Source organism: Theropithecus gelada, chromosome 4, assembly GCF_003255815.1.
Source record: "Theropithecus gelada isolate Dixy chromosome 4, Tgel_1.0, whole genome shotgun sequence".
NCBI classification, from domain to species: Eukaryota; Metazoa; Chordata; class Mammalia; order Primates; family Cercopithecidae; genus Theropithecus; species Theropithecus gelada.
In genome coordinates this window covers 13,737,861-13,764,490 of record NC_037671.1, presented here as the reverse complement: position 1 = coordinate 13,764,490, position 26,630 = coordinate 13,737,861, and the positions used below count along the sequence as shown (strand labels likewise).

Below are 26,630 nucleotides of genomic sequence, written 5' to 3'. Positions count from 1 at the left end.
GGGTACATGTGCATAACGTGCAGGTTTGTTACATATGTATACTTGTGCCTTGTTGGTGTGCTGCACCCATCAACTCGTCATTTACATCAGGTATAACTCCCAATGCAATCCCTCCCCCCACCCCCCTCCCCATGATAGGCCCCGGTGTGTGATGTTCCCCTTCCCGAGTCCAAGTGATCTCATTGTTCAGTTCCCACCTATGAGTGAGAACATGCGGTGTTTGGTTTTCTGTTCTTGTGATAGTTTGCTAAGAATGATGGATTCCAGCTGCATCCATGTCCCTACAAAGGACACAAACTCATCCTTTTTTATGGCTGCATAGTATTCCATGGTGTATATATGCCACATTTTCTTAATCCAATCTGTCACTGATGGACATTTGGGTTGATTCCAAGTCTTTGCTATTGTGAATAGTGCTGCAATAAACATACGTGTGCATGTGTCTTTATAGCAGCATAATTTATAATCCTTTGGGTATATCCCCAGTAATGGGATGGCTGGGTCATATGGTACATCTAGTTCTAGATCCTTGAGGAATCGCCATACTGTTTTCCATAATGGTTGAACTAGTTTACAATCCCACCAACAGTGTAAAAGTGTTCCTATTTCTCCACATCCTCTCCAGCACCTGTTGTTTCCTGACTTTTTAATGATCGCCATTCTAACTGGTGTGAGATGGTATCTCATTGTGGTTTTGATTTGCATTTCTCTGATGGCCAGTGATGATGAGCATTTTTTCATATGTCTGTTGGCTGTATGAATGTCTTCTTTTGAGAAATGTCTGTTCATATCCTTTGCCCACTTTTTGATGGGGTTGTTTGTTTTTTTCTTGTAAATTTGTTTGAGTTCTTTGTAGGTTCTGGATATTAGCCCTTTGTCAGATGAGTAGATTGCAAAAATTTTCTCCCATTCTGTAGGTTGCCTCTTCACTCTGATGGTAGTTTCTTTTGCTGTGCAGAAGCTCTTTAGTTTAATTAGATCCCATTTGTCAATTTTAGCTTTTGCTGCCGTTGCTTTTGGTGTTTTAGACGTGAAGTCTTTGCCCATGCCTATGTCCTGAATGGTACTACCTAGGTTTTCCTCTAGGATTTTTATGGTATTAGGTCTAACATTTAAGTCTCTAATCCATCTTGAATTAATTTTCGTATAAGGAGTAAGGAAAGGATCCAGTTTCAGCTTTCTACTTATGGCTAGCCAATTTTCCCAGCACCATTTATTAAATAGGGAATCCTTTCCCCATTTCTTGTTTTTCTCAGGTTTGTCAAAGATCAGATGGCTGTAGATGTGTGGTATTATTTCTGAGGACTCTGTTCTGTTCCATTGGTCTATATCTCTGTTTTGGTACCAGTACCATGCTGTTTTGGTTACTGTAGCCTTGTAGTATAGTTTGAAGTCAGGTTTCAAATTATTTTGTTACCTAGGTATCTACTCTTATAAATCAAGAGTGGGTCTTTTAAAAAATATTTTTGTAAGACATTGAAGGCCTTTATATATTAATTATTCTATCCAATTAGCATGCATATTCCTGTTTTCATTTTTTTAAGTAAATGCTTTTTCTTAACTTTTCATTTCTTTACTTTGCTTATCAGAATTTTCTCCAGATGGTGATAGGAGGAAAGGTAAAAAATGAAGTAAATATTAATCACTCTCAAGTGGTCAATGCAAATCCATAGAAAAACACTGTTCTGTAAGAGATGCGTCTTCCTGTCATCCCAGTTGGGTGATAGTTTCCCACAAGAAAATAAAACCAGGTCATTACCATATTTACTCAACTATTTTCCCCTTCTCCATAGTCTCGTCTTTGCTCTTCTTTCTCCCCTTCAAGTTTGTTTTGTTTTGTTTTTTGTTTTTGTTTTTATTGAGACAGAGTCTTGCTCTGTCACAAGGCTGGAGTGCAGTGGCGCAATCTCAGCTCCCTACTGCAACTTCTGCCACCTGGGTTCAAGCAAGTCTCCTGCCTCAGCCTTCCTAGTAGCTGAGACTACAGGTGCGCGCCACCACGCCCAGCTAATTTATGTATTTTTAGTAGAGACGGGGCAGGATGATCTCAATCTCTTGACCTCGTGATCTGCCTGCCTCAACCTCTCAAAGTGCTGGGATTACAGGTGTGAGCCACCGCACCCGGCCTCTACCTCTCTAATTTTGAGACGGAAAATCAATGTCTTCCTCCCCGCGTAATCTCTCCTTCCAAACTTCCTAATACTTCCTTATTCCTTGCCTTGAAACTAACAACAAGGACTTGGATGAGTGACTTCTGTTCTACACAGCACCCTTTAGGATCACTTTAGAAGTGCGGGATCCTGGCCGGGCGCGGTGGCTCAAGCCTGTAATCCCAGCACTTTGGGAGGCCAAGACGGGCGGATCACGAGGTCAGGAGATCGAGACCATCCTGGCTAGCACAGTGAAACCCCGTCTCTACTAAAAAAAAAAAAATACAAAAAAAATACAAAAAATTAGCCGGGCGAGGTGGCGGGCGCCTGTAGTCCCAGCTACTCGGGAGGCTGAGGCAGGAGAATGGCGGGAACCCGGGAGGCGGAGCTTGCAGTGAGCTGAGATCCGGCCACTGCACTCCAGCCCGGGCGACAGAGCGAGACTCCGTCTCAAAAAAAAAAAAAAAAAAAAAAGAAGTGCGGGATCCTGTTTTAAGCACTCTGTGTACATTAACTCATTAATTCTCCCAGGGCTCTATTCCAGGAGGTACTATTATGATCTGCATCTTACACAAGTTTTATATCTTGCTAACAGTTACATCATAGTGGCATCAATTAAATCCACAACTAAAGGCAAACTTCTTTCATTTAGCACAGATTTTCTATAAGAAGTTAAATGTCCTTGATAGGACAGATGCAGTTTTTAAACACAGAGCAAGCATTACAAGGCTCACTATCCTGCTCTTGTGGGGCGGTGAGGTGCAGGGTGGTCCCACTAAAGCACAAAAGCATTTCTTGCCCTGCCACGAGATCTGGGCTCCTCTCAGCTGTTGGGTTATTCACCAAAGGTACTTGAGTCCTAAAATTCTAGTGTATCTAGGAAAGGAACCCTAAATCTCAACTCTACCCCCGTCTTAGCACAATGATTCCCTCCTGAAAAAGTTTTACAAAATATTGTCCTGAACACAATTTCATTTAAAACCATTTAGGACTTGACTTAGGTGATGTCATGACCTGGAAAAAGGCTTTTCTTTTTGTTACTCCCCAAAGCTCTCAATTCTTGCCCTCAGAGCCTCACTCATTAGCTTAATGCCATGCTCCCTTTTCCCTCTCTGAATCAGCTGGGCTGATTCCTCTCTCCCGCTCTCTACTCCCCTCCCACGCTGTCTCTTCTACTCCTACTTTGACCTATGGCCCACATGGGTGAGCTCAACTAATTTAGCAGACAGAGGCTCCTTTCTCTTCCAATGGCTGTAACTAAAGGGCTCTTCCTAGAAAACATGGTGCCTAACTGGCCTTCGTAGACACGTTGTCCCTGACTTTGTTAGATAGCTTTTTAGTGGCGTTGACTTTGAGAATTTTAGCCCAGTAAAAGAGTGGAATAGAAGGACCTGTCAAACCATGGAGTGGGGAGCTCTTGGCCTCCCTGCCTCCACCAAACTACACCGCAGCCAGGCTGCCGTCTTCCCCAGGGTGTCCACGCTTAATATCTTGTTCACCCGTGCTGAAGTTAGTAGCTTGTCAGGACCACATGCTCACAGAATTCCCTCTTACCTCCCAGTTTTACAGGGAAAATTTAAGAAAAACTGCCAACCATGCCAGTAAATATGGGATAGCTAGGGCTGGGGATACAAAATGGTCAGATTCATTTCAGCATTAACACTTAGAGTTTAATCCAAGAATGGCAGCTACTACACAGTGTGAAGAGATATTTAAACCCCAGATGGAGAAAGCAAACATCCCTCCTCAGATACAATACCTGTGATACCTTAGCTCTCAGTTCGAGGTGAGGAAAGCATGAAGGAAGGACTGAAGAAGGCATCAAAAGTTCTCTGTAAAATGATCTCCTGCTTTGTCCTTTGAAATGTTGAAGCAGTTTTAGCTCATAAATTGTTCAGATAACAAATGTTCAGGAAATTTTAAATTTTTCACAAATTTTTAAACAGTCAGATATATGAATGAAACAACCTTGTAATTAAAAGTTTAGGATCCGGCCGGGCGCGGTGGCTCATGCCTGTAATCCCAGCACTTTGGGAGGCCGAGGCGGGCGGATCACGAGTTCAGGAGATCGAGACCATCCTGGCTAACACGGTGAAACCCCGTCTCTACTAAACAAATACAAAAAATTAGCCGGGCATGGTGGTGGGTGCCTGTAGTCCCAGCTACTCCGGAGGCTGGGGCAGGAGAATGGTATGAACCCAGGAGGTGGAGCTTGCAGTGAGCTGAGATTGTGCCACTGCACTCCAGCCTGGGCGACAGAGCTAGACTCCGTCTCAAAAAAAAAAAAAAAAAGAAAAGAAAAAGTTCAGGATCCTACCATTTCAGGGAGTTGTGTTCCCACCTATGATTTTCCCAATGAGAAATGAAGTATTGGCCGGGTGCGATGGCTCACACCTGTAATCCCAGCACTTTGGGAGGCTGAGGTGGGTGGATCATTGGCAAGGCTGAGGTGGGTGGATCACCTTAGGTCAGGAGTTCCAGACCAGCCTGGCCAACATAGAAAAACTCCATCTCTACTAAAAATACAAAAACTAGCTGGGCATGGTGGTGCGCCCCTGTAATCCCAGCTGCTCAAAAGGCTGAGGCAGGAGAATCGCTTGAACCCAGGAGGTGGAGGTTGCAGTGAGCTGAGATCGCTCCATGGGCAACAAGGACGAAACTCCGCCTCATTAAAAAACAAAACAAAACAAACAAACAAAAAAACTTCATCATAAAACCCACATTTTAATTTTTAAAAAGAAATCTATTATAGGACCCCATGTGTGTTTCTCCATGAAGCCACAGTTTTATAGATTCACAATTCCAAATACATTTTTCTGTGGTGATACTGTGTGAATGTTATTTAGATGTAACCACAGTGTGACATTACAAAGTCACTAACACTGTGGGTGTTGCCCATTGATTTGAGCCAATAATTTTTCTTGGTCTTCTTACCTGGCTTTGCCTATCTAAAAGTAAAATATTGAAAATAGCAGTAGTGTCAGCACTATAAACCAGGAATGTTGGCTCTTCAGCTACTGAAAATTTTTTTTTTCTTTTTTGAGATGGAGTTTCACTCTTGTCGCCCAGGCTGGTGTGCAATGGTACGATCTCGGCTCACTGCAACCTCTGCCTCCTGGGTTCAAGTGATTCTCCTGCCTCAGCCTCCTGAGTAGCTGGGAATACAGTCACCTGCCACCACGCTCAGCTGACTTTTTTGTATTTTTAGTAGAGACGGGGTTTCACCATATTGGCCGGGCTGGTCTCAAACTCCTGACCTCAGGTGATCCACCTCGCCTCAGCCTCCCAAAGTGCTAGGATAACAGGCATGAACCACTGCACCCGGCCAGCTATTGGAATTTCTAATTGATGTCAACATAATAGTACACTACAATTTTTGGTTTTAACATTTAAAAAGCCTCAGAGAGTACTGAGTTAATCTTTTAAACATAAATTCAGATTTTCCCCATCAAATGAGAGGATGAATTTCTTTGAGTTTGATAAGCAAATGAGTAAAACCCTATTTTCCGAATCTGATTTCTTTCAGAATATACCTGGAACACAAAAACTGGTCGGGGGCAGTTTTCAGGACGTACTTACAATCCTACAGCAAAAAACCTAAATATTGTGAACCGTGCACAGCCCATTCCCTCAGTGCACGGGAGGACAGACTGGGTGGCCAAGTATGGAGGCCACCGGTAGGAGTCTGTGGTGTGAAACCCCACAGCATTGCTCCGTAGAGTACGTGCAAGTTCCTTGACCCTGGGAAATGTCTACAGAGTCTATTTCTACTGAGTTCTGGAAGAAATATGCAAAAGTGGGTACTTGGAAGAGCAAAAATCATCCCCTATTTTATTTATTTCCAAGAAATGCATTTTCTTAGAATCATTGCCCACAGTGTTGATATATGGGTAGGATGTTACAAAGTATTGAATAAACTATTTGCCAAAGTATGAAGTATTTGATCTACAATTTAATAAATAGTAAATCCAATAAGAACCCTTAAAAAAAAAAACTTCCAGAAAATGTTTAGCGTGTTTTAGTTTTCATTTGTTGTATGTGCCCAAATGGTTTAGTAGTTCTTCACTTTGCTGTGATTGGCTCAAGAGGTTTGTCTTTTGTTTTTGTAAAGCAGTTGGGCCAACCTCTGCTGGCTGTCAGCTGTGGTTCTTATTTGGCTAAGGCTCTGCGCTGCCATTTTGTCAGTGACAGAAAGATTGCAATTATTTGTTTTTCTTCTTTGAAGCTATGGGAGAGATGGTAAGTTCAATCTTGAGCAGGATGTCTTTTTTTTTTTTTTTTTTTTGAGGCGATGTTTCACTCTTGTCCAAGCTGGAGTGCAGTGGCACCATCTTGGCCTACTGCAACCTCCACCTCCTGGGTTCGAGTGATTTTCCTGCCTCAGCCTCTCGAGTAGCTGGGATTAGAGGCGTGACCACCACGCCCAGCTAATTTTTGTAGTATTAGGAGAGACAGGGTTTCACCATGTTGGTCAGGCTCAGGCTGGTCTCGAACTCCTGACCTCAGGTGATCCACCTGCCTCGGCCTCCCAAAGTGTGGAGATTACAGGTGTGAGCCACAGTGCCCAGCCTTTTTTTTTTTTTTTTTTAAGAAATAAATGTATCTTTAACAGAGAGAGTATCAAAGTTATGCCACCTGGTTTTAGTAGACCGCCTGCATTTTTATCTTGACAGTACAGCTCCTATGAATTCAAGGTGACTGTCAAACCCGATGGCTTGATGACTTGGATATTAATCAAGTCAAGGTTCTCTTGGTTTGACATCATTAAGAAAGTTTTAGAAACTGTGTTTGATGCTGGTTCATTGGACTCTTCAAACTGCTTTGTTTCTGTGTCCCTACCAGACTCAAAGGTGAAGCGTGCCAGCTGGTTCCCCCAAGCCAACTCATTCTGCTGACCGCTGACTCAGCTCTGACGTTCACATTTGCTCTCAAGCAAGTGCGTTCAGCTGCTGGGGCAGTGATATCACATAGTACACATATTATTTTCTTAGTTTATTTCCAAACTGGTATTTTAAATAGACACTTCGAACTTTGGGCTACTCTGTTTAAACTTGCCACTTTCTGGGCTGGACCTTAGTACTGTAAATTCTTTTTAAAGAATAATAATGTTAACTGCTGAGATTTTTATGTATTTTGTGACTTTGTAACAACTGCTATTGTAATAGGTGTCATCTTGTGGGCATTATCCAAGGCATATTATAAAATAATAATAATGATATTTTTGTATAGAAGATTCAACTGTTCAGATGTAAAATGCTGAAAAATGTTAAAATCTAAAGAGTAATTTATCCTAGGGGTAATGGTTATATGTATTTGTACAGTTTAATGTCTCAAAGCTGTGCAGTCTTTTGTGTTACTGGGAAACTTTTAAACTCTGAATAGACATTAAAATAAATATGGTTAACTAGTGTGTTTTCATTATGTTTTTAAACCTTATATCCTGAATTCTATTTGTTGTTGTTTTAATTAGTAGTCCTTAAAAAAAGCAGTTTTAGGGCCGGGCAAAGTGGTTCACATCTGTAATCCCAGAACTTTGGGAAGCCTAGGCGGGTGGATCACTTGAGGTCAAGAGTTCAAGACCAGCCTGGCCAAGATGGCGAAACCCCATCTCTACTAAAAATACACAAAAATTAGCTGGGCATGGTGGTGGGCACCTGTAATCCCAGCTACTTGGGCGGCTAAGGTAGGAGAATTACTTGAACCTGGGAGGCAGCGGTTGCAGTGCACTGAGATCATGCCACTACACTCCAGCCTGGGCGACAGAGCGAGACTCCGTCTCAAAAAAAAAAAAAAAAGCCATTTTATATTTATGAAAATATTGATCAGAAAGTAGAGTTCCCATATGCCCCTTCGTCTCCCCCTCCCTGATTTTCCCTATTATCAACATCTTGCATTCATATAGATAATTCATTACAACTGATAAGCCAGTATTGATACATTGTTATTAATTAAAGTCCATAGTTTATAATAGGGTTCACTCTTGTGTTGTACTCTATGGGTTTTGACAAAACGTATAAGGACATGTATCCACCATTATAGTATAAGAATCGTTTTACTCTCTCAAAATCCTGTCATCTCCCTATTCATCCTTCCCTATCTTGCCCTGAACCTCTGGCCACCATTGACCTTGTTACTGTCTCCACAGTTTTTCTTTTTCCAGAATTACCTGGGGTCAGAAGTTCGAGACCAGCCTGGCCAACATGATGAAACCCCACCTCTACTAATAATACAAAAACATTAGCTGGCCGTGGTGGTGCATGCCTGTAATCCCAGCTACTTGGGAGGCTAAGACAGGAGAATTGCTTGAACCCGGGAAGTGGAGGTTGCAGTGAGCCAAGATTGTGCCATTGCACTCCAGCCTGGGCAACAAGAGTGAAACTCGATCTCCAAAAATAAAAAAATAAAATAAATAAATAAAATAATAAAAGAAACTGCCAAACTGTCCTCCAAAGTATCTGTACCATTTTGTATTTCCTGCAGCAATGAATGAGAGCTCCTGTTGCTCCACACCCACACCAGTGTTTGGTGGCATCAGTGTTTTGAATTTTGGTCATTATAATAGATGTGTAGTGGCATCTCACTGCTATTATGCTTTGCACACTCTAATGACATGATGTTGAGCACCTTTTCATATGCATTACCTACCATCTGTCTATCTTCTTGGGTGAGGTATCTGTTCAGATCCTTTGTCTACCTTTAAATTGGGTTATTTTCTTGACTACTGAGTTTTAAGAGTTTGTCTATTTTGGGTAACATTCCTTTATCAGATATGTCTTTGGCAAATATTTTATCCCAATCTGTGGCTTGTCTTTTCTTTCTCTTGACAATGTCTTTCAAAGAACAGGAGTTTTTAAATTTAATGCAGCCTAACTTAATTTTTTCTTGCATAAATTGTGCTTATCATGTCATATCTAAAAAGGTATCACCAAACCCAAGGTCATTTATTATTTTATTCTGTTATTTTCTATGAGGCTTTAAAAAAAAACAAAAAAAAACGTTTTTTAGAGATGGGGTTCTCTGTTGTCCAGGTTGGAGTGCAGTGGCACAATCATAGCTCACTGGGCTCAAGCTTCTTCCCTCCTCAGCCTTCCAAGTAGCTGGGACTGCAGGCGTGTACCACCACAACCAGCTAATAGGAGTTTTATAATTTGCATTTTAAATTTAGATCTGTGATCCATATTCAGTTAATTTTTGTGAAAGATGTAAGTTCTGTATCTTGAGGTTTTTTTCATGTTAATGTCCTGTCATTCCAGCAGTTGCTTTTTTGTTTTTTTTGGTTTTTTTTTGAGACAGAGTCTCACTCTGACACCCAGGCTGGAGTGCAGTGGCATGATCTTGGCTCAGTGCAGCCTCCACCTCCTAGGTTCAAGCGATTCTCCTGCGCCAGCCTCCTGAGTAGCTGGGATTACAGGTGCCCACCACCATGCCTGGCTAATTTTTATATTTTTGGTAGAGATGGGGTTTCACCATACTGACCACTCTGGTCTGGAACTCCTGACCTCAAGTGATCCACCCACCTTGGCCTTCCAAAGTGCTGGGATTACAGGCATGAGCCACTGCGCCAGCACATTCGTTGAAAAGTCTACCTTTTTTATTCATTGACTTGCCTCTGCTCCCTTTGTTAAAGATCATTTGACTGTATTTATGTGGGTCTGTTTCTGGGTCCTCTATTCTGTTCCAGATCTATTTGTCTATTCTTTCCCAATACCACACTGTCTTATTTACTTTAGCTTTATAAAAGTTTTGAAGTTGAGTAATGTCAGTCCTCCAATTTGTCTGTCTCCTTCAATATATTATGTTGACTATTAGGGTCTTTTACTCCTCCATATAAACTCTAAAATCAGACTGTCGATATCCACAAAGTAACTTACTGGGATTTTGATTGGGATTACACTGAATCTAGATCAAGCTGGGGAGAACTGATATCTTCTTTGACTTCTTTCATTGGTTTTGTAGTTTTTCTCATATAGATCTTGTACATATTTTGTTAGATTTATAGCTAAATATGTGAGGTTTTTTGGTGCTAATGTAAATTATACTGTAATTTTTTCTTCCCCTCCAATACTGTATTTTTAATTTCAAACTTTAATTCTTCATTGCTGGTATATAAGAAAGCAAATGACTCATATATTAACATTATATCCTCATACCTGCTATAATCACTTATTAGTTCTAGGAGTTTCTTTGTTGACTCTTTGGGACTTTGCACAGACAATCATGTCATCTGCAAGCAAAACAGTTTTATTTATTCCTTCCTAATCAGTATACCTTTTACTTGCTTTTATTGTCTTATTGCATTAGCTAGGACTTCCAGTATAGCACTGGAGTGGTGAGAGTGGATAGCCTTACCTTGTTCTGGTTTTAGCAGGGAAAACATCTAATTTCTCCCCTTATTAAGTACGATGTTAGCTGTAGGGGTTTTTAAATAGATATGCTTTACCAATTTGAGAAAGCTCCTCTTTCCAGTTTTCTGGGAGTTTGTATTATACATGGATGTTGGATTTTGTCAAATCCATTTTCTGCGTTTATTGATGTGCTCATGTGATTTTTCCTCATCGGCCTGTGAATGTGATGTTTACATTAATTGATTTTCAAATCTTGCAACTCAGCCTTGCATGTAAATCCCACTGGATTGTGGTGTATTATTCCTTTTCTATATTGTTTGACTTGATTTGCTGATACTTTAGAGGCTTTTTCATTTCTGTTCATGTGTGTGTGTCTGTGTGTGTATTTAGAGAAAGAGAATGTGCCTAATGCAACGGGTGAATCAGTGAGACTAGGTGAAGGGTATGTGGCTGTTCCTGAAGATTACTGAAACTTTCCTGTAGATATGAAAATGTTCAAAATAAAATGTTAAAACAACATAAATATATAAAGCAAAGATTTATAAATATAGAAAGAAATGATCAGAGTGGGAGGTTTTTCTCAGAAAAAATATCTAGAGACCTAAAATAAGTAAAGAAATACTTAATAACACAGTAAACTAAGTTTTTCAAAAGTATACCATATAGAACTTTGACCAACAAGGAAAAACTTCACATTCTTCTTAAATACATGTAACATTCACAAAAAATGTAACACTATTGTTAGGCCACAAAAAAAATCTTAAATTCTCAAATGTAGAAATATGCAAGCCACAATCTCTTTCTACAGTGTAATAAAATTGGAATATCACAAAAAGCCATGGCCCCCAAATCTGTCCACTTAAAAATTCAAAAATATTGTTCTAAATAAATGTTTCAAAAAGGAAATATCAAAATTGAAATGAAAAGCCTTTTAGAAATGGACAATAATATACCTCTATATTAACACGTGTAACATCCAGCCAAAACAGATCTCAGAAAAAAATTATGCGCATGGTTTATTTGTGAAAGAAGCGAGTGTGGAAAATATGCTGAATTTGAGCATTTAATGTAGGAAGCTAGAAAAAGAGTAACAATGTAAAAAAAATGTTTTTAAGTAGATTTCAGCCCAGTAGCAACAAGCATACCTAGTACTCAGATACTGGTTTCCACTGTTCAATAAAAGGAACCAGGGCTACTTGGAGAAATGGCTGATTCTAGTACTAGGACAGGAAATATACAAGATGAGCCTAGAACGTCTTGTAGTGCCAGACAATAAGGAAGTTCTACAAACACACAAACTAGCCCAATAAAGAAGTTCTACAAACACACAAACCCTTTGGCTATGCCAAAGGGACACAGAGGTCAACTGAGTTTCCAATGGCCAAAGCTGCAACAATTTGAGCAAGAAAGTAAGTATTACAACCCCAAGAAAAAAGAACTATCCATGAGTCCATACTAAGATGAATGCATGGATAAATGCATGAATGGCCAAGTGCAGTGGTGACTCATGCTTATAACCCCAGCACTTTGAGAGGCCGAGCTAGGTAGATCACCTGAGGTCAGGAGGTTGAGACCAGCCTGGGCAACATGGTGAAACACCAGCTCTGCTAAAAATACAAAATTAGCCGGGTATGGTGGCACACGCCTGTAGTCCCAGCTACTAGGGAGGCTGAGACAGGAGAATCACTTGAACCCAGTAGGTAGAGGCTGCAGTGAGCCCAGATTGTGCCACAGCACTCCAGCCTGGGCGAGAGGTCCCAGGCGAGAGGTCCCGACCTGAGGTAGGGAGTTCGAGACCAGCCTCACCAACATGAAGAAACCCTGTCTACTAAAAATACAAAATTTGCTGGGCGTGGTGGCACATGCCCTTAATCCCAGCTACTCGGGAGGCTGAGGCAGGAGAATCGCTTGAACCTGGGAGACAGAGGTTGTGGTGAGCCGAGATCGCACCATTGCACTCCAGCCTGGGTGACTAAGCGAGACTCTATCTCAAACAAAAGAGTAAAAATGTGAAGTGCTTTCCAAAGACACAAAATCTTGTAACGGCCCAATGGGTTCACTTTGCCCTTTGCCTAGACAGAGCCGATTTATCAAGACGGGAACTGCAATAGAGAAAGAGTAATTCACACAGAGCCAGCTGTGCAGGAAATTGGAGTTTTATCGGTACTCAAATCAGTCTCCCAGAGCATTCAGGGATCGAAGTGTTTAAGGATAACCTGGTGTGCCGGGGGCAGCCAGTGAGTCAGGAGTGCTGATTGGTCCGGTGGGAGATTAAGTCATAGGGAGTGCAAGCTGCCCTTTTGCACTCAGTCAGTTCCTGGGTGGAGGCTACAAGATCAGATAAGCCAGTTTATCAATCTGGGTGATGCCAGGTGATCCATCAAGTGCAAGGACTGCAAAATATCTCAAGCGCTGATTTTAGGCTTTACAATAGTGATGTTACCCCAGGAGCAATTTGGGAAGGGTCAGAATCTTGTAGCCTCCAACTCCTTGTGACTCCTAAATCATATTTTCTAATCTTTTGGCTAATTTGTTAGTGCTACAAAGGCAGTCAAGTCTCCAGGTAAGAAGGGGTTTGTTTCGGGAAAGGACTGTTATTCATCTTTGGGTTTTTTGTTTTGTTTTGTTTGACACGGAGTCTTGCTCTGTCGCCAGGCTGGAGTGCAGTGGCGCGATCTCGGCTCACTGCATTCTCTGCCTCTCAGGTTCAAGCAATTCTGCTGCCTCTGCCTCCCGTGTAGCTGGGACTACAGGCGCCCACCATCACCATGCCAGCTAATTTTTTTTTGTATTTTTAGTAGAAACAGGGTTTCACTGTGTTGGCCGGGATGGTCTCGATCTTCTGACCTCATGATCCACCCACCTCAGCCTCCTAAAGTGTTGGGATTACAGGTGTGAGCCACCACGCCGGGCCTTCATCTTTGTTTTAAACTATAAACTGAGTTCCTCCCACAGTTACTTCAGCCCACACCAGAATGAACTAAGATAGCTTGGAGGTGAGAAGTAAGATGGAGTTGGTTAGGCCAGATCTCTTTCACTATCTCAGTTACAATTTTGCAATGGTGGTTTCAATCTGAAAGCCATAAATAAAATATAATAAATTTGATTTCATAAATGTTTACTTTCTGTACAACAGCAAAATAAACAAAATCAAGAGACAACAAATGAGAGGAAAATATTTTCAATACATATGATAAAGAACACATTTTTATACTAGAGTCTCAGACTCTCCAGTGTTTTCAATTAAAAAATCAAAAACATGAACAAATGAGATTAAAGGCAGCTCACAGAAAAAAATATAACTGGTCAATAAATGTATGAAAGATGCTTAATAATTCATAACTAAATCACCGAAACCATTAGATAACATTTTTTGGATAGATTAGGGGTTGGCATGGACAGAGCAGGAGCATCGCCATCTTGGACAAGCCCTCATTCTAAAGTTCACCTTCATAAAAAACCGCCTGAATTCAAAGGGCATCAGCCTAATGGCTAAGGTCAGCACGACCATAAACCACAACATCTTCAACCAGAAACACTCCAAACTCCTCTCAGACCAGAGACATGCTGGCCCCAAGATAAGACCCCTCCAGCCGGGAAGATGTTTGTCCCAAGATAACCCCTCCTCCCAGAGAGATTCCAACCCCGCCATGGACACACACAAACATTCCAAGCTTCTGGTAAGTCCCCTCACCCTAAAACCAATATACACTCTTAGTCTGTAGGAGAAAGTGCTCCTAACTGAAATCGGCTGGGAGGCCTCTCAGGTTTTAACTAAAGAAAACCTGTCTTTGACTGCAAAGCCGCGTTTCATGTTTCTTTCTTCTTTCTTTAACTCTTACAGGCATGACTATGGTCAGCGAGCCAATTCTAGTCCATTGCCTGTTTTTGTGCAGACAGCAAGCTAAGAATGGATTTGCATTTAGAAATGGTTGAAAAAAATCAATATAAGACTACTATTTTGTGATATGTAGAAATCATATGAAATCCAGATTTCAGGGCCCATACGTACAGTTTTATTGGAACAGTTACACTCATTTACCGATTGGCTATGGCTGCTTTCATTCTACAAAGGCAGAGGTGAGCAGCTGGGACACAGATGGCCTGCAAAGCCTAAAATACTCACTATCTGGTCCTTTACAGAATAAGTTTGCAGACTTTCAGCTTAACGTGTCAAAAGATTTTTTAAAAGTTCACTTTCACAGTTAGCCACCGCTAGTGGGAGGGTAAATTGGTGCATTTTCTTCTGAGGGCAATCACAGTTTTAAATGCTGAGATGCTCTGACTCTGCATTGAGGAATGTAACCTACAGATTCCTTTGCACATGTTCATGGGGATTTCCATGAGGGTATTTCTTGGTACACCATCCTTTGTAATATCAAAGGCCTCAGGGGATCTGCCCACCTCGGCCTCCCAAAGTGTTGGGATTACAGGCGTGAGCCACTGCTCCAGGCTATCAAAGACATTAAACAAGACATATTTCTATCAGTAGGGGAATGGTAAACTAAATAGTAAACATCCGTACAACTTAAAAGCCATTATAAAGAATTAGATCTTGGCCCGGAGCGGTGGCTCACGCCTGTAATTCCAGCACTTTGGGAGGCAAGGCGGGTGGATCACCTGAGGTCAGGAGTTCAAGACCAGCCTGGCCAACATGGTGAAACCCCATCTCTACTAAAAATACAAAAAAGCCGGGTATGGTGGTGCACACCTGTAATCCCAGCTACTCAGGAGGATGAGGCAGGAGAATCACTTGAACCCGGTAGGTGGAGGTTGCAATGAGCTGACATCGCATCATTGCACTCCAGCTTGGGCAACAAGAGCCATACTCCATCTCAAAAAAAAAAAAAATTAGATCCCAAAAAAAGGGTTGAACCCAGCTATGCTACATAGTTTCATGCCTTTGAGGCACTGTACGTATTGTTCCCTCTATCCGAGACATTTGCCCTTCCTTACCTATGAAATCCTCATAGACAACTCACAAAAGGAGTTCATGTCAACTGACTCATGAATCAACTGACAAGACTCAGTTTAACTATTGGTTGCTTTGTGAAGCCTCCCTTGACTCCCTAAACAGAAATGCCCACTCCCCCACTTGTGCCCCCACAGTAATAGGGATCTACCTCCATTACGCACTTATTTCTCTACTGCCTTTGTTTAGACGTCCGCCTCCTCCACTAGACTCCAAAAGGGCAAGCACCATGGCTTGTTCTTTGCACTGCTAGGACCCAGCGCAACCCTTAGCAGTAAATACTCCGGGACCTTTGCAGAGAAGCAGGGACGAGGGGACCTGGCAAGGGCTATGAAGACCTCCTGCCTCTCATCTGCGGACAGCCTTAGAATTTTCCAGGCTGATTGCTGGGGATCAAATAGTCACACAGGGATCTACTTGGCACCTAAACTAATTCCCACCTTCAGGGAACCTTGTCATTCAGGATTCAGGTGCTCCTCTAGGACTGAAGGTGGCAAAACTGTGTGCCCTTTGGAAAAACTTCATGATAGATGAAAACAGGGCCAACACCGTGATGCAAACTCTTAGCTATGGAAGCCTGGGAGGCTGGTAGGTTTGGATGGTCTATGGCCTTCTGATGCCTCTACCACTGCACCACAAGTGCCCTTAATTGTCCAGAGTCCTATAAAAAAGGATGGAAAACTAGGATCACCATCAAGGGGCTTATGCAAATACATAAAGTGTCTGAACTATACTCTAAACTCAACCAGTATCAGTTAGGGGAAATCAGTAGCAAATACCTTTTTTTTTTTTTGAGACAAGAGTCTCGCTCTGTCGCCCAGGTCGGAGTGCAGCGGCGCGATCTCAGCTCGCTGCAGCCACCGCCTCCCGGGTTCAAGCAATTCTCCTGCCTCAGCCTCCTGAGTAGCTGGGATTACAGGTGCATGTCACCACACCCAGCTAATTTTTGAATTTTTAGTGGAGACAGGGTTTCACCATGTTGGCCAGGCTGGTCTCAAACTCCTGGCCTTGTAATCCACCCACCTCGGCCTCCCAACGTGTTGGGATTACAGGTGTGAGCCACCGCGCCCAGCTCCTTACCTTTTTAAACGGAATGAAAACTAAAGCAAGGGGCACCAGATTAATTCTTCATATTGAAACATGAATAAAGTAAACTAAAAACGTACCAGTATCCAGTAAATGTGTCCAATGTAGAGACCAAATTAGGTGATTCAAGCTCTAGATGGGTCTTCCAGTTTCACAATTACATATGAACTAATTAACAACAACAACAAAAAAAACCACACTTTTTTTTCTTCTTTTTTTGCTACACAGTCCTAATCATAGAAATCCTCAGTGGCTAGGTACAGTGGCTCATGCTCATTAGCCACGACTTTGGGAAGCTAAGGAGAGAGGATCGCTTGAGGCCAGGAGTTTGATACCAGCCTGGGCAAGAGCAAGACGGCATCTCTACAAAAAAATAAAATAAGTTAGTGAGGTGGTATGCACCAGTAGTACCAGCTATTCAGGAGGCTGAGGTGGGAGGACTGAACCCAAGAGTTTGAGGTTACAGTGAGATATAGTTGTACCACTGCACTCCAGGCTAGGTGACGGAAAAAGTCCCTGTCTCTTAAAAAACAAAAAAAAATCCTCAGAGATCATTTTGAAACAAGCTTCAATGCAATGTACAATCAAATAACTTTCCTTGGTCCTTAAATTTCTCAAAATAGGTAATTTCTAAATATCAACAAAATACTTTCAAGTTGCTATATCTTGCGGCTAGCACCATGTCATTCTATGAACTAGACCAGCTCTGGCAATGAAGACACCATAGGAAATATTATTTATAGTAAACTTTATTTTCAATGATATTTCACTTAACATAATTTCAAAGTCAGTCTGTGGTCTAAGATGAGCAGAAGAACAGATACTCTATTTTTTCACACTGTTCCTCTGAGCACGGAATGGGGTTTCAGGGTTCTCAATGTCAACACCTAACATTTTACCCTTGAGATTTACCTATAGATACAGAAAGAAGAGAACATCAATATACAAGAATCGATCTCTGTGAGGGTCTCAATAAGATCATGTTACATCCTCATTATAACCTCTGTAGGGTTATAATGGTAACAACTGATTTTCCACCCCTCCGCCAAGTTTGGTGTCTTTTTTTTTTTTAGGTAAAATGTCAAATGCAAAAATGCTGCACTTATTTCTCTTAATACATTGAAAATAGGGGAAGATGCAGATTTTTAATCCTTCATGAGTCCAAGCTGGAACATGACTTCTGCTAATCAGATGTCATCAACATACGAACTCCAACTTTGGCGGCCATCAGCAAACTGTTTAAAAGAAACAAGATAGAAAACGTCAGGTAAAGGACAGAACAGGCAACTATGTTTTTAAGGAACTAAACTCTGCAGGTTCCTCACAACTGTGTGGGGGAGGAGGTACTAAGGCAAGAGTGGTCAGAGGTAAAATTTCCATCCCTGGAGGAACCAGAGAAAAAGCAAGCCAAGGGACAGTCTCATACTGAGGTCTTAAAATAGCACACATGAGCTGGATCCTAATCCAACTGCCAATAATTTGAAGAGATGAAGAAATGGAGGCAAGAGAGAGCAAGGCCGCCCCACCCTCAGGGATCTGATTAATGGTCGAAGCTCCAGCCTCTCAGTTTACTGCTCTAGACCTTGCTCCACACTGACTCTTTTGCTTCAGGTATAAAATATTGGCCGGGCGCGGTGGCTCAAGCCTGTAATCCCAGCACTTTGGGAGGCCAAGACGGGCGGATCACGAGGTCAGGAGATCAAGACCATCCTGGCTAACAAGGTGAAACCCCGTCTCTACTAAAAAATACAAAAAATAGCCGGGCGAGGTGGCGGGCGCCTGTAGTCCCAGCTACTCGGGAGGCTGAGGCAGGAGAATGGCGTAAACCCGGGAGGTGGAGCTTGCAGTGAGCTGAGATCCGGCCATTGCACTCCAGCCTGGGCGACAGAGCCAGACTCCGTCTCAAAAAAAAAAAAAAAAAAAAAAATTACACTGGCAGCATCGCAACTACGATGAGAGTAGAGTATACAATCTTTCTTCAAAACAGGTTTTTTAAAATTCCCCTGCCTTCAGGATGTCTTTATCACACTTAATAACTGATTTTTTTTCTTTTTTTTGAGACGGAATCTCACTCACCCTGTTGCCCAGGTTGGAGTGCAGCGGCACGATTTCAACTGACTGCAACCTCCGCCTCACCAGTTCAAGCGAGTCTCCTGCCTCGACCTCCCGAGTAGCTGGGATTACAAGCATGCACCACTGCGCCCAGCTAATTTTTGTATTTTTCATAGAGAGGAGTTTCACCATGTTGGACAGGCTAGTCTCGAACTCCTGACCTCAAGTGATATGCCCGCCATGGCCTCTCACAGTGCTGGGATTACAGGTGTGAGCCACTGTGCCTGGCCTACAACTAAATTTTTTTAAAACCACAATTTGGTTTACGTATTATAATCAAAATTAGAAAACAGGATTCAATCAAAATTCCCTTCTAGTAAAATTTTCTATAAAAGACACCTACACATCTAAGAAATATGGGACCCCCACACATTCCCCGCAAGTCACACAAAAGGTTGCAGTCATAGCTTTGCACTAAAACTTCTGCCACCATACAGGGAGGAGCTAGGACCAGAGAAAGCCATCTCCACAGTGAATGGATATACTCATGTCATTGTGACATTAAATCAACCATTGTTTTTGAAGCATCTCCTATTAGTGTATAAATCAAATGTCAGCTGATGCATAGCATCAGATATCCTGAAACAAGTTAGGTTTTGAATGCATAAAGTATCCTGGGGAATAAACTGAACTCTACATGGTAAAGAAAAGTAACAAATGAAAGTACCTGGCACCTGCAATTAAACCTACAGGCATGACTTTTCCATAGTAGTAGGATCTCAATCCCAAAACACCAACAAAAGTAACAGATGTAGCAGCTGAAAAAGATACAAAGAAGGGTCAAAACTCATTACATCTTCTACGCAGGGGAATCAGAAGTGGACCAAGCCCCACCCATCTCTCAAGGGTCACACCTCATCCTATGCTTATTCCTCCTTCTCCAAGTAGGGGGAGATTACTGGCTGCCCACATCCTATGCGTCCAAGTACCAATATTGGCCAACCAGGGCCCTTCACAGCCTGGGCCCTGCCTGCCCTTCCAGCCTCATCTCTTACCACTCTTATTCTGCAAACCCCCCCCCTTTAGCCATCAATGTGTTAGTTTTCTCCAAAATGCTGCTGTTTCTCACGCCCTGCAGACACTATTTCCTCTACCCCGCACTCAATTCCCACTGGGTAACTGTCAAAGCACCTACTGCATGTCAAGCGCTGTGCTAGGTGCTGGAGAATACAAAGGTAATTGTAACTGTCTTTGCCCTTTTACAGTGCTTCAGGTCTGATGGGACAGACTTTAAACAATCACACAAAGAAAACCAAGGTACAATTTGTGCTTCAGGTATAATTGATGCTACACAAAAAAGCTCAACAGGGGATCAACCTATTCATGGAGATCATGCAAGGCTTTTAGCCAAGGAAGTGAAGACTGGCTGAGATCTGAAATTACAGGAGTTAATAAGCTGAAGGATGGGAAGGCCCTTCCCAGGCAGAGGGGACAGTATATGCAGAGGCCCAGTGGTTGACAGGGAGCGTGGCACATTCACCCTAAATGGGCACTGTGGCACAGAAGTCAAGATGCAGTTTGCAAGTAAGAGGGGCCAGGCCACATGGAGCCTTGAAGGCCATACTAGGGATTGGGTTTTCATCCTAAGAGCAATGAGAAACTATTAAAGGCTACTAAGCAGAAAGATGCATGAACAGAGTTGCATTATTATTTTTTTTTGAGACAGTCTCACTCTGCAACACAGGCTGGAGTGCAGTGGCATGATCTCAGCTCACTACAACCTCTACCTCCCCGGTTCAAGCAATCCTCAAGTCTCAGCCTCCCAAGTAGCTGAGACTACAGGCACCTGGCACCATGCCTGGCTAATTTTTTTTTTAATTTTAGTAGAGACGGGGTTTCATCATGTTGTCCAGGGTGGTCTGAAACTCCTGAGTTCAGGCAGTCCACCTGCCTTAGCCTCCCAAAGTGCTAGGACTACAGGCGTCAGCCACTGCACCCGGCCCAGAGTTGCATTTTGAAAGCATAATTCTAGCTGTACCATACAGAACAAACTTCAGGGAAACTAGAGGGTACATGGGGATACCAGCTAAGGAACGTCCTTGGGAATGCAGGTAAGAAAGAGGGGATAACTGGGACTAGGATGATGGTTGTGCAGATGAAAAAGAGGACAACTCAGGATAAGGGCTGGAAATAGTGTCGACAAGACCTGCTGATGGATTAGTCAGAAAGGGGGCGCTGGAGGGGAAAGAGAGCAATCAAGACCCGAATGGATGGAGAACAGAAGACAGGAGGAGTGTGTGGCCATGAGGTTAGGTCTGGGCAGATTCCTGGAGACATCTGAAGGAAAGTGGGCATATGAATACATAAGAATTCAGCCTGGAGGAGAGAGAAATTTGTGTCATTTGTGTATTGGTGGAAATTAAAGGCATAGGCTTTGATGGTACTTATAAACTGTCAAGTGAGTAGACAAAAAGAGCCTGAAGAACTTCAATGTCTAGTGGCCAAAAAGGAAAATGAGTTGCCAAAAGAGAATGAGAGAATAAAAAGGGAAACCAGGAGAATGGAAAATGATTGGTCAACCATGCTGAGAACTGCTAAATGGCCAAGTAAAATGAGGACTGAATAATGTAGATTGGATTTTGTACAAACACAGGTCACTGGCAGCCTCAGGGAGAGCTGTTCCACAAACACAGGGACAGAAACGGAGACTGAGATGGGCTGATGATGTGTGATGGGAAAGGAGGCATAAATGATCTTTTTTTTTTTTTGAAACGGAGTCTCGCTCCTGTTGCCCAGGCTGGAGTACAGTGGCTTCATCTCGGCCCACTGCAAACGCCACCTCCCAGGTTCAAGTGATTGTCCTGTCTCAGCCTCCCGAGTAGCTGGGATTACAGGTGCCAGCCAACATGCCCGGCTAATTTTGTATTTTTAGTAGAGACGGGGGTTTCTCCATGTTGGTCAGACTGGTCTCGAACTCCCGACCTCAGGTGATCCACCTGCCTCGGTCTCCCTAACTGCTGGGATTACAGGCGTGAGCCACCACGCCCAGCTACATAAATGATCTTTAAGAAGTGTTTGGTCTACCGCCATACCGCCCTGAACACGCTCGATCTTGTCTGCTCCCAAAAGCTAAGTAAAGTCGGTCCTGCATGGTACTTGGATGGGAGAATACCACCCCACCTTGGGGGAAATACCAGGTGCTGTAGGTTTCTGGCCTCCCATTCCCTCCCTCTTGCCCTCTTGGCTGGGCATGGTGCCTTACAGCTGTAATCCCAGCACTTTGGGAGGCCGAGGCGGGCAGATCACCTGAGGTCAGGAGTTCCAGACCAGCCCGGACATGGCGAAACCCCGTATCTGCTAAAAATACAAAAATCAGCCTGACATGGTGGGAGGTGCCTGTAATCCCAGCTACCTAGAAGGCTGAGGCGGGAGAAGCGCTCGAACCCAAGAGGTGGAGGTTGCAGTGAGCCAAGACCGCACCACTGCACTCCAGCCTGGGCAACACAGTGAGACTCTGTCTCAAAAAAAAAAAAAAAAAAAGAAGTTTATGAAGAGGAAAGAGACAAGCACATCTGAATATCAATGGGGGGATCCACCTAAAAGGAGGAATACAAATACAAGACAGGATCCTTGCCAGTGTAAAGGTCTGGAGAAGGTCAGGGAGAAGACACTCAAAGCACAGAAGAGGACACTGGTGTTGGAGAGGAGGGAAAACAGGACAAGGTTAGGCTTGGAGATTAAAGGTTCCAGGGAGTCCCCACCTGATGGCTGCTGTTTTTTCTCTACAATAGGCATGAGGTCATTTGCTGAGTGGAGCAGGATCAGAGAAAGGGAAAAAGCAGGCTCAAAGTCATTCTGCAGCATGAGGGAGGGAGCTCTTAGGCAGAGCTGCGACCTGGACGCACCTCCTTCCCCAGCACACCACATTAGCCATCACTGACCTTCCTTCCCAACCCCGGCTGATGGGTACAGATCACACGGCTTCTCCCTCCCACATGGCACTCACTCTCACACAGGGTTTGTGGAGACAGTGAGGAACCCACACTCCTAGCAGCGTCTGACACGAGTGGAGCCCCACAGAAATGTGCTGAAAGCCACCCTGATAAGAAGGACTCCTCGGTCCCCCACCCCACTCACTGTCTATGCTGCTCAGAGGGTACATTTCTAGTCCTGCTTCTATGCTCATGTCTTACTTCCCCAGTGAAGTCAGTTGAAAGCTCCTGGAAGCCATGGCCTATGTCTTACATATTTATTTAGCTGACTGCTAAAGAGGTGATTTTCAAACGGGAAAAATGCAACGTGGATGCAAACCTAACCCAGATGTGTGATATTTTAGTATGCTGAGCCCAGTGGTTTTCAGCGGAAAACCTCAACGGTTGACACATATTTGTCTTACACAAGTTTAATGCTAATTTTATTGGGTAAATATGGGTAACACAAGTTTGATGCTAATTCTACTAGGTAAACACTGAAAATAAGGCCCACAGAGGATGGATGATTTTCTGAGAGTCACACAATTCATGAGGTATGGAAATCTTTCCATATTCTCTACATAAATAATAAACAGGAACCAGGACAATTCCCGTCACCCTTCTCCTATTTTCAAGCTTTCTGAGGACTTGGACTTGGAGAAGCAGTGAAACTGTAGTAAATTAAGTGTGAAGAACTCGCTCCATCCCACCCAACCAGGGTCGTTTGGAAAAGATAATTGCAGATACACGACTGCCCTAAGGAGACGCTGAAGCAGACATACCTAGGAAAACCCAAACGTTCCTTGGATCCTGAGACATCTGGTAAGAACCCAGGCCAGCGAGGCTGCCAAAGAGCAGCCCTGCAGCCAGGGATGCCACCCTGCCTAGAGGGAAGCAAACACAGCTTGCATTGTAATGTCAGGCACTTATTTCACTAACGGAATCCACCAGACCCCCTGCCCTACAAAGGAGGACAGCACAGAGAACTCTCAACACAGCTCATAGCCAAGGTGGACTCAAGCAGGAAGATGTTTCGGGGAGTGTGCTATCTTCTCAGAGAAGTCAGGGTCTTCCCACCCCATTTTTCTCTCCTCTAATAGGCAGGACACTTCCATCTATGGAAAGGAAAGAAGGCCATCTTCCCTCCTTAGATGGAACTATGGCTAGTGGCTAGGCCTTCTTTCTAAACAGGCCTGATCAACCATGAAGGGCTGGAACTGTGTACAGGCAGGACCTCCAGCAAATCACAAAAGGACAGGGAAATAGGGCCAGGTGGTTAAAAAAAATAGAAGACCAGGACAATAAGAATTCTGGTGCAGGGGTTGGGGTGGGAATGCAGGCAAGGACTAGGTGGCAGAAAAAAGCACAGCCACTGACACACCCCTACCTGGCCTAATGAGGAGACTTCAAAATACCAGTCTGTGTAGACCAGAGGTTTCCTCCTACCTGAGCCCAGAGATGGCACTTGGGGGTCGTGGCTGATGCATGGTAGTCAATGATAATAACAAACTACAACCACCCCTGCCTGTCTTTAGATAAAGAGGCAAAAACAAGTAATTCCACAAGAGGCCTGGCTCAGCTTCACCAGATAACCAGAAGGCAAGTGCAGGAGCTGCAACACTGACAAGGAAGCCTGCACTCCAGCTTGGGGACCTACAGCAAACCTGAATGAAACGAGCTTGCTTCTCAGGGGTACCCGGGCACTCACATTTCACTGGAACAACGTGAAGATGTTAAGAGGCTAAGTAACAACAAAACCATACCTGTTTTTACATAGCCAACGATCCCACCAGAAACAACCACTGCTGTGTAGCCAAAGCCAAACCAATGCAAAGGCACTCTGAAAACACGAGAGAGAAGTCAGTGTTAACCGGGCTTTAAAAACAAACCATATTGTCATAGGATGGGACTAAAAGGTCATCATTCCCCACAGGTTCTATCACTGAAAATAAGGCCCACAGAGGTTGGATGACTTTCTGAGAGTCACACAACTCAGCAAAGCCAGAGCTGGGACTCAAACCCAAGTCTCTGGCCCACAGGTCCAGTGATCCTCCCATCCCCCACGCAATCCCAGGCAGTCAACTCTTAGGGTTCTTTTCAGCTGAGGAAAGGAACTCTGGTTTCCAGAAGCTCCTGGCTACTCCATACCCATTTACTGTCCACTCACAATGGCAAGGGGCTCTTCTCCATTCTTCTCTTCTCTGTCCAGAAAGGAGACTACCCCAGGCCTGCATCTGGGGAAAACAAGCTGGATCAGAGGTGGTTAAAAGCACAGCTCTCCAGCAGTCAGAAAGAAGTGTGTCCAACCCGCAAGCTACGCAACCTAAGTCTCAGTATCCTTCATGTACCATGAGGATAACACTGGTACCAATTTCCTGGGGCTGTTGTGAGCATTCAACGTATGACACATGCAAAGGTGCTTAGCACACAGTAACGCTGAACAGATGCCGATCATTTCACATAGGCCCACAGGAAACTCAGCCAAGATCCACTGACCAACTCTATAATCAGGGAATGTGTTAGCCATTTCATCAAGTACTCACGTTATCACTAAATTGGAAAGCAAATACTCCCGTGCCCGTAATCCAACTACTTTCATGTCTCTTTCAGGGGGAGGCAGGGGTGTTGCTTTTCGTCCCCGCTGCAACAGCCAATTTCAATACTCAAGTTTTTTAGAAACTTCTGCATCCAACTCACAGTTCTTGTTAGGAGGGCAGAAGAGGGGGTAAAATATATGAAAACTCAGATCAAAATCACATGTGATATTGCAACCTTGGAAAAACAGCTGGTATTTTCTTACAGAAAAGTATCCAGCATGCAGTGAGCCTAACAAGATGGAAAGCAATGCACACCCCGTTTATTCTGTTTAAAGAATTAGGCCAGGCAAGGTGGCTCACGCCTGTAATCCCAGTACTTTGGGAGGCCCAAGCAGGCGGATCACCTGAGGTTAGGAGTTCGAGAACAGCTTGGCCAACATGGTGAAACCCATATTCTACTAAAAAATACAAAAAAAAAAAATCGGGCATGGTGGTGTGCACCTGTAAACCCAGCTACTTGGGAGGCTGAGGTGGGAAAATGGCTTGAGGCCAGGAGGCAGAGGCTGCAATGACACATATTCAGGCTACTGCACTCCAGGCTGGGCAACACAGCGAGACACTCCCCCCACCCACCCCCCCCCCCAAAAAAGAAAGAATTAAGCTCCCATAAAATGGGGAAGGGCTGAAGACTTGGGATCTTGCCCACATTTCTTTTTTTTTTTTTTTTGAGGCGGGAGTCTCGCTCTGTCGCCCAGGCTGGAGTGCAGTGGCCCGATCTCAGCTCACTGCAAGCTCCGCCTCCCGGGTTTACGCCATTCTCGTGCCTCAGTCTCTGGAGTAGCTGGGACTACAGGCGCCCGTCACCTCGCCCGGCTAGTTTTTTGTATTTCTTAGTAGAGACGGGGTTTCACGGTGTTAGCCAGGATGGTCTCGATCTCCTGACCTCGTGATCCGCCCGTCTCGGCCATCCCAAAGTGCTGGGATTACAGGCTTGAGCCACCGCGCCCGGCCTTGCCCACACTTCTTAACTCGAGGCGGCACTGAGTAAGGGAGGCTTTTAAAGAGATGGAGCAACAAAACCACCAGGAAACGGGGCAACACTATGCGACATGGGTAGGCCTTTCCCTCAGGAGCTCAGGGACTCCGCCCATCCACAGCTTCTTTCAAGAAATGCAGAAAATACCGACGAGAAAAGCACCGACCACACGGCCTAATGGCCCGGCTGAATCGGCAAGACGAAAAGCAGAAGGCCGTGAAACTCCTAAATAATCCCTAAAAGTGGCAGAAAATAATAACCATACTCCCCAAGGATCCGCACCGACCTCCCGAAGGCCCGCGCGGTCCACAAGCGCGCACAAGCCGCGAGGCACAGCGGCCAGGTCTCGCCGGAAACGCGTTTGCGTCCGCGCTGCGCCCCTGGAGCGCGGCAGGGCGGGGAGAAAGGCGGGGCGTCGTGTCGCCTGCGCAGTGTCCTGGGAGAGGGGAGAGCGGAGAATGAAGACTGTGGGGGCGGGGCT

General features: G+C 44.0%; 2 protein-coding genes across 4 annotated transcripts in view; one reads left to right on the top strand and one right to left on the bottom strand.

The window, feature by feature from the left end:
* The window catches only part of MAK (male germ cell associated kinase), a 73,591-nt gene extending 66,041 nt beyond the window's left edge, over nucleotides 1–7,550 (top strand). Inside the window, exon 13 of the mRNA XM_025382861.1 lies at nucleotides 5,677–7,550. Within this exon, the coding sequence (XP_025238646.1) occupies nucleotides 5,677–5,831 (155 nt within the window). The 3' untranslated portion in view covers nucleotides 5,832–7,550. The remainder of the gene's footprint in view (nucleotides 1–5,676) is intronic.
* A 9,734-nt stretch (nucleotides 7,551–17,284) lies between these two features.
* On the bottom strand, nucleotides 17,285–26,566 carry TMEM14B (transmembrane protein 14B). Of its 3 annotated transcripts, XM_025383800.1 has the most exons (6): nucleotides 26,436–26,566; nucleotides 24,744–24,810; nucleotides 24,340–24,416; nucleotides 23,359–23,460; nucleotides 19,333–19,423; nucleotides 17,285–17,788 (listed from the first exon to the last, which is right to left on the bottom strand). In XM_025383800.1, exons 2-6 carry the CDS (start codon nucleotides 24,764–24,766, stop codon nucleotides 17,737–17,739), a joined length of 345 nt encoding a protein of 114 aa, XP_025239585.1. In that variant the 5' UTR covers nucleotides 24,767–24,810; nucleotides 26,436–26,566; the 3' UTR covers nucleotides 17,285–17,736. The 3 variants fall into 3 exon arrangements, with proteins under 3 accessions (XP_025239585.1, XP_025239587.1, XP_025239586.1); XM_025383802.1 differs by lacking the exon at nucleotides 23,359–23,460; XM_025383801.1 differs by lacking the exon at nucleotides 24,340–24,416.
* Between the last annotated feature and the right edge of the window lie 64 nt (nucleotides 26,567–26,630).